Consider the following 17,023-nt stretch of genomic DNA (forward strand, 5'->3'; position numbering starts at 1 on the left):
GCTGATGCAGGTATAACAGCCCAGTAGCTAGCGTAAGAAAAGAAAGAATGCCAGTGGCTCACGCCTGTAATCCTAACACTTTGGGAGGCCAAGGCAGGTGGATCGCCTACGGTCAGGAGTTCGAGAACAGCCTGACCAACATGATGAAACCCCTTCTCTACTAAAAATACAAAAACTGGTCGGGAGGCCTGGTGCGGTGGCTCACGCCTGTAATCCCAGCACTTTGGGAGGCCGAGATGGGCGGATCACGAGATCAGGAGATGGAGACCATCCTGGCTGACGCGGCGAAACCCCATCTCTACTAAAAATACAAAAAAATTAGCCGGGCATGGTGGCGGTCTCCTGTAGTCCCAGCTACTGGGAAGGCTGAGGCAGGAGAATGGCGTGAACTCGGGAGGCGGAGCTTGCAGTGAGCCACGATTGTGCCACTGAACTCCAGCCTGGGTGACAGAGCGAGACTCCGTCTCAAAAAATAATAATAATAATAAATAAATACAATTTTTTTAAAAAACTGGTCGGGAGTGGTGGCAGGCACCTGTAATCCCAGCTACTCAGGAGGCTGAGGCACTTGAACCAGAGCAGCAGAGCTTGCAGTGAGCTGAGATCGTGTCATTGCACTCCAGCCTGGGCAACAAGAGTGAAACTCCATCTCAAAAAAAAAAAAAAAAGAGAAAAGAAAGAAAGAATGCAGTAAATTATTGCTGTTACTATCTCTCAGAGTTGTTGTTATAAATAAAACACCATGTCAAAGCACCTAGGAAATCATCTTAGTGGAGGTTCGGCAAACTTTAATCTCTTCTCTTCCACATTAGAAATGTAAACTAAATGCTCTCAAGGGATGAGAGACACTGGAAGCTGGGAGGCTCTTGGAACTCTGTTGCCATCATCAAGGTGAGAAAACTCAGGGACTGGTTCAGAGTCCATGGAGGACTCAGGTATTTGAGGTTTAAGTGGTTGGTACGTAATGTCTCCATTTTCCACCTTAATATAAAACGTGTCTCTTTTTCTCATCCAAGTTTTGGACCAGCGGAGACAAAGAAATGAGGCAGATAGCAAAACTCACCTTTATAACTGATTTTAAAAAAACATGGTGGACTGACTCACCACCCAACATAATTATCGATGGAAAACACAGGTCTCTCACTCCTGGGGACATAGCCCTGGGAAATGTACAGAAAGCAGCAGGTGCATGGGGTGCTTTCTGCATCCTGGGGCCAAGAGTGACAGCCAGAGCCTAGAGAGGCCAGGAGTGTTTGTTTAATAGGGTTTCTGCCCCAAGAAAGAAAACACCAGCAATGGAGAGAAAGTGTTCCCCCAATGGCATGTTCTATTTCTTTTTTTCTACTTAGGCTTCCAGATACAGCCCTCTAGGTCATCCAGAGGTGCCAGCCAGCCCTCACCAGTGGTCAGCTTTTCCTCAGTGGAGTGGTGGGTGAGCCAGTGGAGCTTGCTCTGAAGATACTAGAGGGAGCCAAAGCTGTCTGGCCCTTCAGTGTGACTTAGTTTCCAGACTCTTTCTCTTTAGACATAAATGAAGAACAAGTCAACCTTGATACCTTTGAGGGTTGGTTCAGGGGATGATGTGTTGTGGGGTTTTCCCACAGGTCAGCAGTCCAACTACCAGGGCCAGAGCCCCATCAAAGAATCTTCAGTGCCAGCCGGAAAGAATGATGAACTCCTTGTGTAAAGGGAGTTTGGGGCAACCAGTCAAACCATGGCCTCATGAGAAGCAGCTGACTAGGGAATGAGAGAGGAATACAAAAGACAAGGCACTGCGAAGCCAAGTCTGGTTGGGGAGAAGAAACCAATATGCCTGAAACAGGGAACCAGAAAGGACTCAGACAAAACTGCTGACAAGTATGGGGTTTCTTGGGGTAGGTGGTGAAAATATTCCAAAATAAGATTATAGCGATGTTTTAATAATCCCCTGGATACAATAAGAAAACATCGAATTGTACGCTTCAAATGGGTGAATTGTGTGGTATGTGAATTATATATCTCAATAAAGATGTTTTAAAAAGAAGACACGGCTGGGCACAGTGGCTCACGCCTGTAATACCAACACTTTGGGAGGCTGAAGTGGGCAGATAGCTTGAGCCCAGGAGTTTGAGAACAGCCTGAGAAACATGGTGAAACTCTGTCTCTGCAAAAAATACAAAACAAAACAAAACAAAAATAGCTGGGTGTGGTGGTGCTAGCTGTAGGTATGGTGGCATGCACCTGTAGTCCCACCTACAAGGGAAGCTGAGGTGGGAGGATCACCTGAACCTAGAAGGTTGAGGCCATGCCACTGCACTCCAGCCTGGGCAACAGAGCAAGACCCTGTTAGTGTGCCAAAAATTGTGTGACTTTAGTCACTTCCCTTCTTTATGCCTCAGTTTCCTCATCTATTAGGTGAAAGAGTGGGAATAGATGACCTCTCTAAGGTTCCCGTATTAACTTCCTGGGGCTGCCATAATAGATTACCACAAATTTGGTGGTTCAAGGCAACAGAAATTCATTCTCTCACAGCTCTGAAGGCTAAAAGTCTGAAATCAAGATATAAATACCAGGCTCCCTCCAGAGGCTATAGGGGAGAATCCACTCCTTGCCCCTCCCAGTTTTTGGTGACTGTTGTCATTCCTTGGCTTGTGGCCATGTCTCTCTCTCTGCTCTGTCTCCTTCTCCTTTGTGTTCTGTCTCTCTCAAAACTCCTTTCTCCTTTCTCTTAGAAGGATATATGTGATTATATTTAGGCCCCACTTGGATCATCCAGGATAAACTTCTCTTGAGATCCTTAACTTAATCACATCTTTTGACATTCCCATGCTCTAGGGAATTGACATAGATATCTTGGAATTGGGGGTGGGGGGAAATTTACTTATAGATCTTTGCATGTTTATAAGAGAGTGAGAGAACTGACTTGAGAAAAGTTGAACTACCTTATTTTTTCCAGAAACCCCCTCTTCACTTCCCTTCACCTCCATCCTAGATCGTATTTAAAATAACTTACACTTGTATGGAATTTTATGGTTTGAAAGTTATTATGCATTTATCAGCTCATTTTATTCTCATAAAAACCTATAAATGTGGTATTATCACTATAATTCCATTTCAGATGAGTAAATGGAGGCTCAGAGACACTAAATGACCTAACCAAGGTCACTAGCATGTAAAGTACTAGTGCCCAGACTCTGATCTGAGTCCTTGGACTTCAATTCCTGTGACTCCCGCACTGCCATCGTTTGCCTGACCCTTGGTATAGCACCAAGGGGTTCTACACAAAGAAGAGTGGGTGCACTTGGAGTAGATTCCCTTCTTCCCATTCCTCCTGCTAAACTAAACACAGCTAAAGCCCCTGGACATTATATATAAAACTAACATAAAAAGACAGAAAGGTGCAGAAAAAGAAGCAGACTGACTAGCAACCTTGGAACCTTGATTTTGGAACCCAAGAATTGAATGGCAGTGAGTTTGTGGATTTTCTTTTTGCCTCACAAATCCTGAACTAGGTGCTAGAGAAGCAGCCCAGAAATGCCAAAGAGCATGCACAAAATAAGGTCCCAAGAAAAGCCTGCTTGTTCTCTTTAGCCAAAGCACTAGGAAGGCAATTCAGCAAGGCAGAAACTTTTAGAGAATAACTTTCCTACTCTAGCCAAACACCATGGAAAAATATCACAGCCCTACCACCATCCCTGTTAGCAAAGGCCAAGTGGGGAACCTAAACTTCCACCTTTAATTAGCTGTAAGGAGGTACCCTCCCCAGACTCCACCCCTCACCAGGGTGTTATCAGAGAATATGGAGTGGGGAGCTGGGACTTTCATCCCTATCCAGAGGTAACGAGCTCTCTATCCAGCAGCAGTAACAAGGCACCCTTCCAACTCTGCCAGGACGAAGTCAGAGGAGGCCATCTGGGAAGCCTGGAATCCCATATCCACCAGTAAAGCACCTTTTTCCCCACTCTGGGTAGTCAAAGGAGGCTGAGTGGAGAACCTGGACCTTCACCCTTGTTTGGCATTAGCAAAATGAAACTCCCTCCCTTAACAGGCATGGTGTCAGAGGAAGCCTGCTAAAACAGAAGATTTAAGTAAGATCCAGAGTCTCATAACACCCAAAATGTCCAGTGTACAATTAAAAAATCACACATCATACCAAGAACCAGGAAAATCTCAACTTGAATGAAAAAAAAATCAGCAGATGGCAACACCGAGATGACACAGATATTGGAATTATCTGACAAAGATATGAATACTCTTGGCACAAAAAATAGAAAATCTTATTGAATAGAAGCTAAATGGAAATTTTAGAACTGAAAAATATAACCACCAAAGTAAAAAAAATCCACTGGATGAGTTCAATGGCAGAACAAAGGGGACAGAAGAAAGAATCCATGAACTTGAAAACAGAACTGTAGAAATGACCCAAGCTCGGTGCGGTGGCTCACACCTGTAATCCCAGCACTTTGGGAGGCCGAGGTGGGTGGATCACTTGAGGTCAGGAGTTCAAGACCAGCCTGGCCAACATGATGAAACCCTGTCTCTACTAAAAATACAAAAATTAACTGGGCATGGTGGCGGATGCCTGTAATCCCAGCTACTTGGCAGGCTGAGGCAGGAGAATCCCTTGAATCCGGGAGGTGGAGGTTGCAGTGAGCCAAGATTGCGCCATCGCACTCCAGCCTGGGGGAGAAGAAAGATACTTCATAAAAAAAAATAAAAAATAAAAAAAGAAATGACCCAAGCTGAATAACTTTAAATTGTGTAAATACACAGACTTTCCTTATCTTCTTGAGTTTTCTAAATTGTTTGATGGCTGAAGCAAAAAGTATAACATGGCCTGAATGTGGATCTCAATGTATATAGATGAAATATTTAATACAATTATATCATAAGTGGAAAAAACAAGGGACTTACAAGAAGGTAAGGTTTCTACTTTTGTATTGAAGTGATAGAATATGGACATCAGCTGATCTTTTTTTTTTTTTGAAACAGAGTCTCACTCTGTTGCCCAGTAGTGCAGTGGCACCATCTTGGCTCACTGCAACCTCCACCTCCCTGGTTCAAGCAATTCCCCTGCCTCAGCCTTCCGAGTGGCTGGGATTACAGGCGTCTGCCACCACGTCCGGCTAATTTTTTTGTATTTTTAGTAGAGATGGGGTTTCACCATGTTGGCCAGACGGGTCTCAAACTCCTGACCTCAGGTGATCCACCCACCTCTGCCTGCCAAAGTGCTGGGATTACAGGCGTGAGCCACTGGGCCCGGCCAGATCTTTGTGGTGATAAGATAGTTCTGTTATCTTGATTGCAGCGGTGGCTGCAAGAATCTACAGGTATGATAAAACGGCATAGACTACACATTGTACCAATGTCAACTCACTGGTTTTGATTGTGTACTATAGGGCAACATTAAGCGAAGAGTACACAGGACCTTTTTTTAGTATCTTTGCAACTTCCTGTATGTCTAAAATTATTTTAAAATCAAAAAGGTTTTTAAAAAGAGGACAAAAAAAAGAATAAAAGAGAACTGAAGGGGCATCATCACAGGCAACTGGGGAACCCCCTTTTCAATCTGGAAGCCATACGTGAGGGGAGATGGTGCTCAGAGAGCACAGGTTTCCGGCCTGGAACCTTTGGCTCAGGCCCTAGTCTCACCCTCCAGTGACATCACAAAGCCTCAGAAGCCCCACCGACCACGCAGAAGTTTTGCTAATGGAACTATCATCTGTGTTTGTATTGGAAGCAGTTGTTTGGCCTTGCTGAGCAAACGTCTATGCCTTCTCCATTACATCCGAAGGAGAATAGCCCCATGTGAAGAATGGAATCAGTAGATGTTTGGTCGCTGTACCATATCCACTCCTAGGATACAACAAGAGCAAGCCCAATTCTCTTGGTGGTGTGGACAGTCGGCTTGCACCACGTACCTATCTCCACTCTTTTTGGAAGCTTATGTCCTCCCCACAACTTCCAGCTTTCTTATGGGACAAGGGTACACTCACCACTGCCGTATCTAATCCTGCTTGCCTGGTAAATGTTCTCTTCTTCTTTACACCCCTGATGACTCTGGTCACTCTACTCATCCTGGTCTGGAAAGTAACCAAAGACAAAAGCAACAAGAACAGAGAGACACACCCAAGAAAGGAGGCAACATGGCTGCCATAAAGATCTGGATCTCTTGGTGGGGACTACACTGAGGTGAAGACCTGACTGTACAAGAGGCACGGCCACTGGAGCTGTCTCAGAGCCCAGAGCCTGGGGAGCCAGAGCTGCTTTAGCCACCCTGTTCCTCCATTGCCAGATGTCCCCCCAGGCCTCATTTCCTTCCTCTGCCACCATCCCTCTTATAATGCACTCCTCCTGCGGTTCTTTGGCTTGTCCCAGCTTCTGAGTTTGAATGTCTTTTTTGTTTTTGTGGATCTTCAAGACTGAAATAGTAAATGGCTCTTGATTTCTGCACTAACAGAGGAAAGAAACAAGTACATGGAAAAGTAAAAATTGATTACAAAGCCTAAATTTTCCTCTATAAATTGGGCATGTGCTGACTGTGGGATATTGAAATTATTGGGAGCTCACAGCATCTCAAGTTATATAATGAAGCTATTCTGGAAGCTCATTTCCAGAAGATCCTTAAAATGAAATGGTTCACTGTATGCTGAATTGTAGGTACACTCCTTCCTCCTCTTCACTTAATGCTGGGAGTAAAATGTATTTTTTTTTAATTTATTTTTTTTATTGATCATTCTTGGGTGTTTCTTGCAGAGGGGGATTTGGCAGGGTCATAGGACAATAGTGGAGGGAAGGTCAGCAGATAAACAAGTGAACAAAGGCCTCTGGTTTTCCTAGGCAGAGGACCCTGCAGCCTTCCGCAGTGTTTGTGTCCCTGGGTACTTGAGATTAGGGAGTGGTGATGACTCTTAACAAGCATGCTGCCTTCAAGCATCTGTTTAACAAAGCACATCTTGCACCACCCTTAATCCATTTAACCCTGAGTGGACACAGCACATGTTTCAAAGAGCACAGGGTTGGGGGTAAGGTCACAGATCAACAGGATCCCAAGGCAGAAGAATTTTTCTTAGTACAGAACAAAATGAAAAGTCTCCCATGTCTACTTCTTTCTACACAGACACAGCAACCATCCGATTTCTCAATCTTTTCCCCACCTTTCCCCGCTTTCTATTCCACAAAACCGCCACTGTCATCATGGCCCATTCTCAATGAGCTGTTGGGCACACCTCCCAGCCGGGGTGGCGGCCGGGCAGAGGCGCCCCTCACCTCCCGGACGGGGCGGCTGGCCGGGCAGGGGGCTGACCCCCCCACCTCCCTCCCGGACGGGGCGGCTGGCCGGGCAGAGGGGCTCCTCACTTCCCAGTAGGGGCGGCCGGGCAGAGGCGCCCCTCACCTCCCGGATGGGGCGGCTGGCCGGGCGGGGGCCTGACACCCCCACCTCCCTCCCGGACGGGGCGGCTGGCCGGGCGGGGGGCTGACACCCCCACCTCCCCCCCGGACGGGGCGGCTGGCCGGGCGGGGGGGCTGACCCCCACCTCCCTCCCAGACGGGGTGGCTGCCGGGCAGAGACGCTCCTCACTTCCCAGACGGGGTGGCTGTCGGGCAGAGGGGCTCCTCACTTCTCAGATGGGACGGTTGCCAGGCAGAGGGTCTCCTCACTTCTCAGACAGGGCGGCCGGGCAGAGACGCTCCTCACATCCCAGACGGGGCGGCGGGACAGAGGTGCTCCCCACATCTCAGACGATGGGCGGCCGGGCAGAGACGCTCCTCACCTCCCAGATGGGATGGCGGCCGGGAAGAGGCGCTCCTCACTTCCTAGATGGGATGGCGGCCGGGCAGAGGGGCTCCTCACTTTCCAGACTGGGCAGCCAGGCAGAGGGGCTCCTCACATCCCAGACGATGGGCGGCCAGGCAGAGACGCTCCTCACTTCCCAGACAGGGTGGCGGCCGGGCAGAGGTTGCAATCTTGGCACTTTGGGAGGCCAAGGCAGGCGGTTGGGAGGTGGAGGTTGTAGCGAGCGGAGATCACGCCACTGCACTCCAGCCTGGGCACCATTGAGCACTGAGTGAACGAGACTCCATCTGCAATCCCAGCACCTCGGGAGGCCGAGGCTGGTGGATCACTAGCGGTTAGGAGCTGGAGACCGGCCCGGCCAACACAGCGAAACCCCGTCTCCACCAAAAAAATACGAAAACCAGTCAGGCGTGGCGGCGCACGCCTGCAGTCGCAGGCACTCGGCAGGCTGAGGCAGGAGAACCAGGCAGGGAGGTTGCAGTGAGCCGAGATGGCAGCAGTACAGTCCAGCTTCGGCTGGGCATCAGAGGGAGACCGTGGAAAGAGAGGGAGAGGGAGACTGTGGGGAGAGGAAGAGGGAGAGGAGGGAGAGGGAGAGGGAGAGGGAGACTGTGGGGAGAGGGAGAGGGAGAGGAGGGAGAGGGAGAAAACGTATTTTTTTAATTAAGAAATGAAGTACCATACACTTTTCTCTCCTCTTCTCTCTCACCCTCCAACTTAGTGGGTTGACAAAATTTTAAAATATCATATCCTAAAATGATAATTTTTCTTTTTCTTTTTTTGTCCTTTCAGAATTTGGAGCAAGTTAACTCCTTTTTCAAATGAAATCCAAATTAAAGAGGCAGTTTTTTTGAAAAACCAAACTCTTATTCAATTCGGTTTGGGTAACCCTAGGGAGAATTTTACTACTTGCCTGAAATGAATGAATATTTTTCTAGGAGAAGAACCTCTTTGCCCAGTCTATTGTTAACCCTTCCTTTTAGAAGCATCATATCAGGTGTCCCCTTGCTTCAACCCTCATATGCATTTGACTCTGGAAGTCTTAAACCAGGGCCCCTTCCCTCTAAACCTTTCCCCCATTGCTTACAATCATGGAACTGTGTTTGGCCACTGGAAGAATAAGTCACTTGGGGTGTGCGGCCATGCACTCTGCATCTCAAAGCATGGGTCACTCTTTCACCTCCACTTTAGCCCATAGAAATTTGGAAGCTTGGTCCTTTGGTGCTGTAGAGAGGCTAGGGTTGCTACCAGACCCAAGGGGAGTCCACCCCAGTGAGGGCTCTCACCTGCCTCCTGGAGTGCCTGTTGCCAATGGTGGCGGTGGGTGTTTGTTTCTGTGGTTGACCAGCTTTGGCAGAAACAAACCACCAAGTAGCTGGCAGATGAAACTGAAAAGCCTCATGACTGAGAAAGACATAGCCTGGTTGCCTCTGACAGCTGAGGCCCTCTTTATTAAAAGCCACCAGCATTCCTCCCAAGCATGGTGTGCTTGGAAAATAGTGCATGCTAGGGGTGGGATGGGGAGTGGTGTCTTGACATGAGTGGGCATGGGTTCCATGCCTTTCCTTGTTGGGGAGGAGTTCCACCAAAGGTCTGTGCATGTCTTAGAATTGGCAGAAAGATCTTCAGCACTCCTAACACTCTTCAAATCTTTCTTTCCTATCATGCAGATGCCTCTATTCACCCAGCAGATATTTACTGAGCTCTCACTGTGCACCAGACTCTGTCCTGGATGCTGGGATACAAGAATAGCAGAAAGGTGCCCATCTTCTCTCTCCTAGAGCCCATACAGCACAGTGAGAGAGACAGATGTTAACGAAATAACTGCATACATGATTTTTAAATTATAAATGGAGAAAAGTGCTCTGAAAAAGGAATCTGGCTTTATGAGAGTATATATGAAAGGAATCTGACCTAGACAGAGAAAGTTTACCTGAGGAAGTAATGCTTGGGCTGAGAACTGAAGGGTGAGTGGATGAGAAACAGGTGAGGGGCAAAAGAAGGGCCAGGCCCCCTGGATAGAGAGACAGCACCGGCCAAGGCCTGTGAAGGGAGCAGTCAATGGGATAGAAAGATGGTCAGCAGTTCTGGAACACAGAAATTGAACACAAAAATAAAGCATTATGAGGCTGGAGACATAGGTGGGACTGTATCTCACAGAACCCTGGTGGGCAGTAATCACTGGTGACTGAGCTGTGGAAGGGGGATGGGGATAGATCTCTAAGGCTCCTTCCAGCTGGTGCATTTCTGCACTTACTAGTTAGGTGCATGTATTAAAAGACTCCTGGCCAGGCGGGCGCGGTGGCTCATGCCTGTAATCCCAGCACTCTGGGAAGCCGATGTGGGTGGATCATGAGGTCAGGAGATTGAGACCATCCTGGCCAACATGGTGAAACCCAGTCTCTACTAAAAATACAAAAATTAGCTGGGCGTGGTGGTGCATGCCTGTAATCCCAGCTACTCTGGAGGCTGAGGCAGGAGACTCTCTTGAACCCGGGAGGCGGAGGTTGCAGTGAGCCGAAATCGCACCGCTGCACTCCAGCCTGGCAACAGAGCAAGACTCCATCTCAAAAAAAAAAAAAAAAAAAAAAAAAAGACTCCTGGCCCAGATTGTTTCACACTTCCCAAAGACTCAAAGTTCCCCTCCTCCCATGGAACTCAAAGCCATTTCCTTCCATCCTCCAGGATTTAGTTACTCCCCAAACTCCTCAAGCCCCGCCTACATTCTTCTGTTTCTATTATTCAGACTTAATGACAAACCGGCCAGGCTGCACTGTAAGCTTATGGCCATCAGATGGCAGCAAAAGATCAGCAAACCTGGTCCTTGTAGCACCCGCAAAGGCAAAGGGACTCAGCTGGATAGTCAGTCCCTCCCTCCACCTCCATAAAGGCCTATAATCAAGTCATCCACAATAATGGGAATCTCTTTTCCAGAAGATCTCCAGGGCTGGAAATTTCAGAATTTTAAAAACGTGTTATATATTAAGCATCAATTATACACTGGTTCTTAACATATGGTATCTTTTTGCTACCTAGCTATGCTGTGAAAAGGGCATTATCCCTCCTATACAAGGAAAATTGAGGCTCAGAGCATCAGGGAGGCTGGTTATCTGTTCAAAGGCTCATAGCAGAGCCTGAATTCTTTTCCTCTCCCATGCTGCTCCCTGCATTCATCATGGAATAAGACATTTTCAGCTTCGAGGAAGCTCTTCTTTCTCTATCAGAAATCATTTTGCTCTAAAATGCTGCTGGCATTAATTTATAGTATTCTCTTTAGGGAGATGCTCTGCTAGGGGTGCCTTGTGTCTGCCTCCCTTGCCTCCTATGGCTTTTCTCCAACACCCTCCGAGAGGTCTGTCGGCAGCTCCAGCTCCTGCACCTGTAGGCATCAAGTCAACAAGCACTGACCATCATAAAGCAGCCAGTGAGCAATGAGCAGCAGAGAGAAGGTGGTGAAGAGCAATGAGATGTTAATCCCTTCTTTGAGGAGCTTTAGTTCCAGATGTGGCTAAGGGCTTCCCTTGGACTAACAGCAGCCACAGGTGGTTTCTGAGACAGGCCAAGGATGGGGTGTTGGCATTCTAAAGCCTGAAGGGTCCTTGTGGGCTAGGGAAAGCATCCAGAAGCAGCTGCAATGTTAGGGAAACAGCTAGCATAGACTTAAGAGTGGAAGGGAGTTCATGAGGCATGACAGGGGGGCAGTGAGCCAGCTGCATGACGCACGCAGGGAAACAATGGGAAGTCAGGTGAGAAAATAGCACTTGCCCATGGTAGAGACCTTGAATATCAGGCTAAGGTGTTCAATTTCAAGCTAGAGGGAGCCAGGGAAGGAAAGTGACACATGAAATAAACACTCAAGGTTAATCTGGCATGGCTGATGAATAGGAATAGGGAACAATTAAGAAGATAGGCTATAATGCTATAGTTTCATCATAAAGGTTTCCAAAGTTTTATCAAAAACTTTCCAAAGTTCCCTAATTACCCTTTGGTAAGAAATAGGGAGAAATTAAGTCAAGATAAGTTAAAATGCTATAGTTTTATCATAAAATGTTCCATAGTTCCTGGTTCTTTCCTGTTTCTCTGACTTTGCCTGTTGTATATTTTCCACCTGAACTGCCCTTTTGTAAACATTTCTCTGCTCAGTTTTTTGTTTTTTGTTTTGTTTTGTTTTTGTTTTTTGAGACAGAGTCTCACTCTGTTGCCCGGGCTGGAGTACAGTGGTGCCATCTGGGCTCACTGCAACCTCCGCCTCCTGGGTTCCAGTGATTCTAATGCCTCAGCCTCCCAAGTAGCTGGGATTACAGGCGTGCACCAAAACGCCTGGTTAATTTTTGTATTTTTAGTACAGATGGGGTTTTGCCATGTTGGCTAGGCTGGTCTTGAACTCCTGATCTCAGGCAATCCACCCACCTTGGCCCCCCAAAGTGCTGGGATTATAAGAATGAGACACTGTGCCCAGCCTGTTCAACAGTTTTTTAAGAGTGTGTGTGGAGAGGTAGAAGTTGAATTCAAAGGGGTCCATCTTCAGAACTTTGTCAAAAAGCAGGCGATACCAATAAGGACCTTTGCTGACTCCCATCTTCCTAACTTGGAGCATCAGCTGGTTGGGTCAGTAGCTGAAACAGGTGATGCCACAAATTGGGGTTGGGGTGAGAAACCTAGAAAAGTTTGGGAGTCACAGAGCTGTCTTCTCAAGCGATTGTGAGATGCTCTCTAACTGTTCCAGCCCACTGAAGCTCAAAAACTGTGGATTCCCTAAGTGGGCAGGGGCAGCAGCCATAGAATCAGCACTGCCCAGAGCTGCCATCATCCAGACAGACTCATGGAGTGCCAGAGCCAGAAGCTCCTTGGCCCACCCGGAACTTCACTCTCACTTTACAGAGGCCTCTGGTGCCCAGGGGTAAGTTGGGGAGGCCTGAGTGTGGAGGTGTGTTTCAGAGAAACTGGGAGTGGAATGCTGGCTCCACCCTTCATTCATACCAGCTGTGCATCCACAGCAAATTACCTAAGCCAGTGGTTCTCAATGTATGATTCTGGGATCCCTAAGGATACCCCAAGACCCTTTCAAGGGATCCATGAAGTGGAAACTATTTTAATAAAAATATTAATTTTTTTCACTCTCTTTCATGAGTGTACAGAAGAGCTTTTGAAAGACTACATGTTGAATTTTAAAGAGATTTGCAAACATGTAAAACACTGTTATTCTTCTTTCCAAATATGTTATTTCTGTTAATATGTAATAAGTTTATCATAGTTATTTTTACATAAAATAAGTATTTTTTAAAAGTTTAGTGTTAGTTTCTAACAAACTGAAGTTCCTTGGGGTCCTCCATAATTTTTTTTTTTTTTTGAGGTGGAGTCTCACTCTGTTGCCCAGGCTGGAGTGCAGTGGCGTGATCTCAGCTCACTGCAACCTCCGCCTCCTGGGTTCAAGTGATTCTCCTGCCTCAGCCTCCCAAGTAGCTGGGACCACAGGTGCATGCCACCACGCCTGGCTAATTTTTGTATTTTTTAGTAGAGACGAGGTTTCACCATATTGGACAGGCTGGTCTCGAACTCCTGACCTCATGATCCACCTGCCCAGCCTCCCAAAGTGCTGTGATTACAGGCGTAAGCCACCACGCCTGGCCTGGGATCCTCCATAATTTTTAAGATTGTAAAGGCAGACTTAAAAAGTTTGAGAACCACTGATTTAAACTCTTTAGTTTAAATTTCCTTATCTTATCCATCTCTCTATCTGTAAAATGGACACAACACTTACTTCACAGGATAGTTGAGGCTTTAAAAAGACACCTCATATAAAATGCCTAGGCAAGGTTTTTGAAACACTGCTTTCTCCAACATCAGCTCAGAGCAGTTCTTGGCTTTCTCTGGCATTCAGTCAAGATCTAGTGTCTGGGAAACAAAACTTTGTGGAGTACAAAGATGCTTTCCTGCTGGAAGCCAAGATCTGGGTACACAAGGTCCCATCTGTACCTGGGGAAGACCCCTGTGTCAAAAGCACCACACGGTGACAGTCCAACTAGACACATCACAGTAAGGTGCCCATCGGCAACAGCTGAGTTCCCAGAACCTGCTAGCGCACCTGTAGCTCACCTCTCTCACCACCTGAGGGCAGAAACCCCACACAAATAGAAGAGCAGAGTGGGCTCAGGACAAAAACCAAATTAAGCTCTTAAAATGGGCACTTCCAGAACAGGAAAAGTCACTTCAGATGATGTGTCCCTTAAACAGCTGTTTTAGGAGCTGTGACATTTTCCAACCATGAGTAAATGGGGCAGATGACCCGGCCATGGGGATGATAAACACCCAGAATAGGGGAATAGGGGACACATCCATGCAGAGTCCCAGTTACCAGTCTTCCTTTAAGCAAGAATGATTTTCATATTGTAATGCCTGCCTAGGCTTTTTTTTTTTTTTTTTTTTTTTAATCACTGCTACCTCCACCCCCCGAATCTCCCGAATGAGGCTTTTTTTTTTTTTTTTTTTTTTTTTGAGACGGAGTCTCGTTCTGTTGCCCAGGCTGAAGTGCAGTGGTGCGATCTCGGCTCACTGCAACATTTACCTCCCGGGTTCAAGCGATTCTTCTGCCTCAGCCTCTTGAGTAGCTGGGATTACAGGCATGTGCTACCATGCCAGGCTAATTTTTGGCATTTTTGGTAGAGACAGGGTTTCGCCATGTTGGCCAGGCTGGTCTCAAACTCCTAACCTCGAGTGATCCACCCGCCTCGGCCTCCCAAAGTGCTGGGATTACAGGCATGAGCCAACGCCCCCCAGCCGAATGAGTCTGTCTTAATTCTAATTAGATACTGGAAGGAGTCAGAAGATGGACTCCTAGACTGACCTGGTCACTAATTCCCTGTGTAAGTGAGCTTCAGTTTCCTCCTGTGTAAAATGGAGAGGAAAAAAAAAATACACACATCTCATAGGATTGTAAGGAGCTAAGGAAAGAGACAGAAAGGATCTTTGTGAAGTCTAAAGTGCCCTTCAGTATTTCTTACTGTAACTGTCTCAAGCAGCAAAAGCTAAATAGTTACATCCTTTTCATACATCAGTAGATCCTTTTTAATATATGCAGAAAAACCAATATGCCTGGCTTGGGTTCAGAAAGGAGCAGTGATTTAGCAAGAGCATGTTCCTTGGAGTTTAGTTGGTCTCCTTGATTCAATTAATGCTCAATCTGAGTGAAATGGTTCTAGAAGACAGCCATACAAATGTGATTTGGGAAAAACTGTACTTTCCTGTTAATGAGTGCCTATTTAACACTTTAGAGTTTAAAAATGATTTTACCTACACTATCCCAAGTCCTCCTAAGAATACTGAGAGGAAGCTAGTCTTCTTTCTACAAGAACAGGCTGAGAGAAGTAAAGTAACCTGCTGAAGGTTTCAAAGCAAGTCAGAGGTGCAGCCAGATCTGCTGAGTCTAAGGTTTGCATTCTTTCCACTGTCTGACCCCAGAAGACACCACCTCGATTCCCAGTGAGATCATGTGGGCAGCTCTGGTCACTGGAAGCACAGCTGGAAGGCAGCGGGTGCTGAACTGCGGGAGTGGCTTTGTTCAACCCAATTTACCCAATCTGCCAGAGGAGAACCAAGAGGGCCTCTGACCCCCACTCCCTCATCCCCAGTAAATGCCACTGTTTTTTGGTCCCAAATGAATGGTAACCCTGCCTTTCTCTGCAGCTTGAAGGGGCTGCCATAGCTCCTCTGAGGCCGGCTCCCCACTGCCACCCAGACAAATATCTCAAGCAAGGTTTCCTCACAGCTGTGTCACAGTGAGCCACACAGGAGGAACCGCACAGCGTGCAGGAGTAGGGGAGCAGGGCTCAACCGAGTGGGCAGAGGAAGAGGGGGACCTGAGACACCCTGCCCAGGGAGGCAGAGCTCACAGAGGATCAGGGTCAGGGGCACTGAAGGGTTTGAGCCCTGCTTCCAATGCTTACCCCTTAGGGCTCTTGAACAGTTCACCGGCCTGGTCCATAAAAATGGTCCCAGGTCCATAAAAATGCCCTGTATATTCCAAAAATCTCTTTGGGGTAGAACAAAGCAAAAGGTAGGCACTCATACTGTCAAATCCCCTCTGTCTGAAGAAAGGCTTTATTTGATCTCCCCAATTATCTATTCCTTTAAAAAATACCTCTAGCTTGTACTTTAAAAATTTACATTAACATGGATTTCAACCAGTTACTTCTACTCTTAACCTGGGATCCATGGATACGTTTTGAGGGTTCTTAGTACTTGGATGGGAGGATGACTAGATTTTCACTAACCTCTGAGTGAACTTAGTAGATGTTTATTACAAGCCCCAATAGTATTAGCAATACCTGTGTCTCTGTCACTAATAGAAATCAAAATGTTTCCATATTCTATCAGTTGTTGTAGTCTCTTGAAATATTGTTTATACTCATCACAACTTGGAAATTATAGTAGTTATTAGGTCTGCCACTAGATCTGGTTATTGAATGCATTATTAAAGAAGGCAGTAGATTACTATGTCACAAATTTGTTTTTTGATGCTTTCAATAACGTATTTCAGTAAGATTGGCTTCCTTTGTAATCCTATATATTTCAGCTTCTGTATTTGGAAACACTGTAAGGAGTCCACAGGCTTCACCAGACTGCCAAAGGGGGCCTGGACACAGAAAAAGTCAGGACCCCCTGACCCAAAATGCTCCTCTGAGTCCTCAGGGACCAACCAAGCTCCCAGCACCAAGCTCCTCTCTGTGCAGTGGGACAACGGAGGTCTGAAGGATGAGTCACCTAATTTGAGCTCCAATAAGTACCAAGAGTTGTTATTTCGTTTAATTCTCACAAAGATCCAAAAAGATCTCAAGAGAAGAAACTGAAGCTCACAAGGAAGTGAGCAACAGCTACCCCAGCCCACCCCCTCCCACTCTGCAGTCAAGGGCCCCGCCTCCCATTCACCACCACCTCCACCCCCCTACCACTCCCCCATAGAGCCCCATCTGCTAATGGTGAAAAATTGGACTGCGAGTTAGGTACAACCAGCTGTGTGACTGGGAGCAAGTCAGTCGACGTCTCTGAGCCTCTAAGTCCTCATCACCACAATGAGGATAAACATCCATTCCACAGGGTTTTATTGTGTGGGTCCAATAAGAAAGCATGTGTAAAGCGCTCAGCGTGGTGCCTGGGACCCACAGGCTGGCTCCTAAAAAGTGGCTGTCATCACTATCACTATCACAGAGCAGGGACTCAGTATATTGCATGTGTAGCTGCATTACAGTC

General features: G+C 46.9%; 1 protein-coding gene across 1 annotated transcript; it reads left to right on the forward strand.

The window, feature by feature from the left end:
• The first annotated feature begins 3,767 nt into the window (after positions 1-3,767).
• SMIM42 (small integral membrane protein 42) lies at positions 3,768-7,114 on the forward strand. The gene has a single exon (XM_057302379.2). The coding sequence runs from the start codon at positions 5,926-5,928 to the stop codon at positions 6,136-6,138; it is 213 nt and encodes a 70-aa protein (XP_057158362.1). The 5' UTR covers positions 3,768-5,925; the 3' UTR covers positions 6,139-7,114.
• The last annotated feature ends 9,909 nt before the right edge of the window (positions 7,115-17,023 follow it).

This window comes from Pan paniscus, chromosome 1, assembly GCF_029289425.2.
Source record: "Pan paniscus chromosome 1, NHGRI_mPanPan1-v2.0_pri, whole genome shotgun sequence".
Classification (NCBI taxonomy): domain Eukaryota; kingdom Metazoa; phylum Chordata; class Mammalia; order Primates; family Hominidae; genus Pan; species Pan paniscus.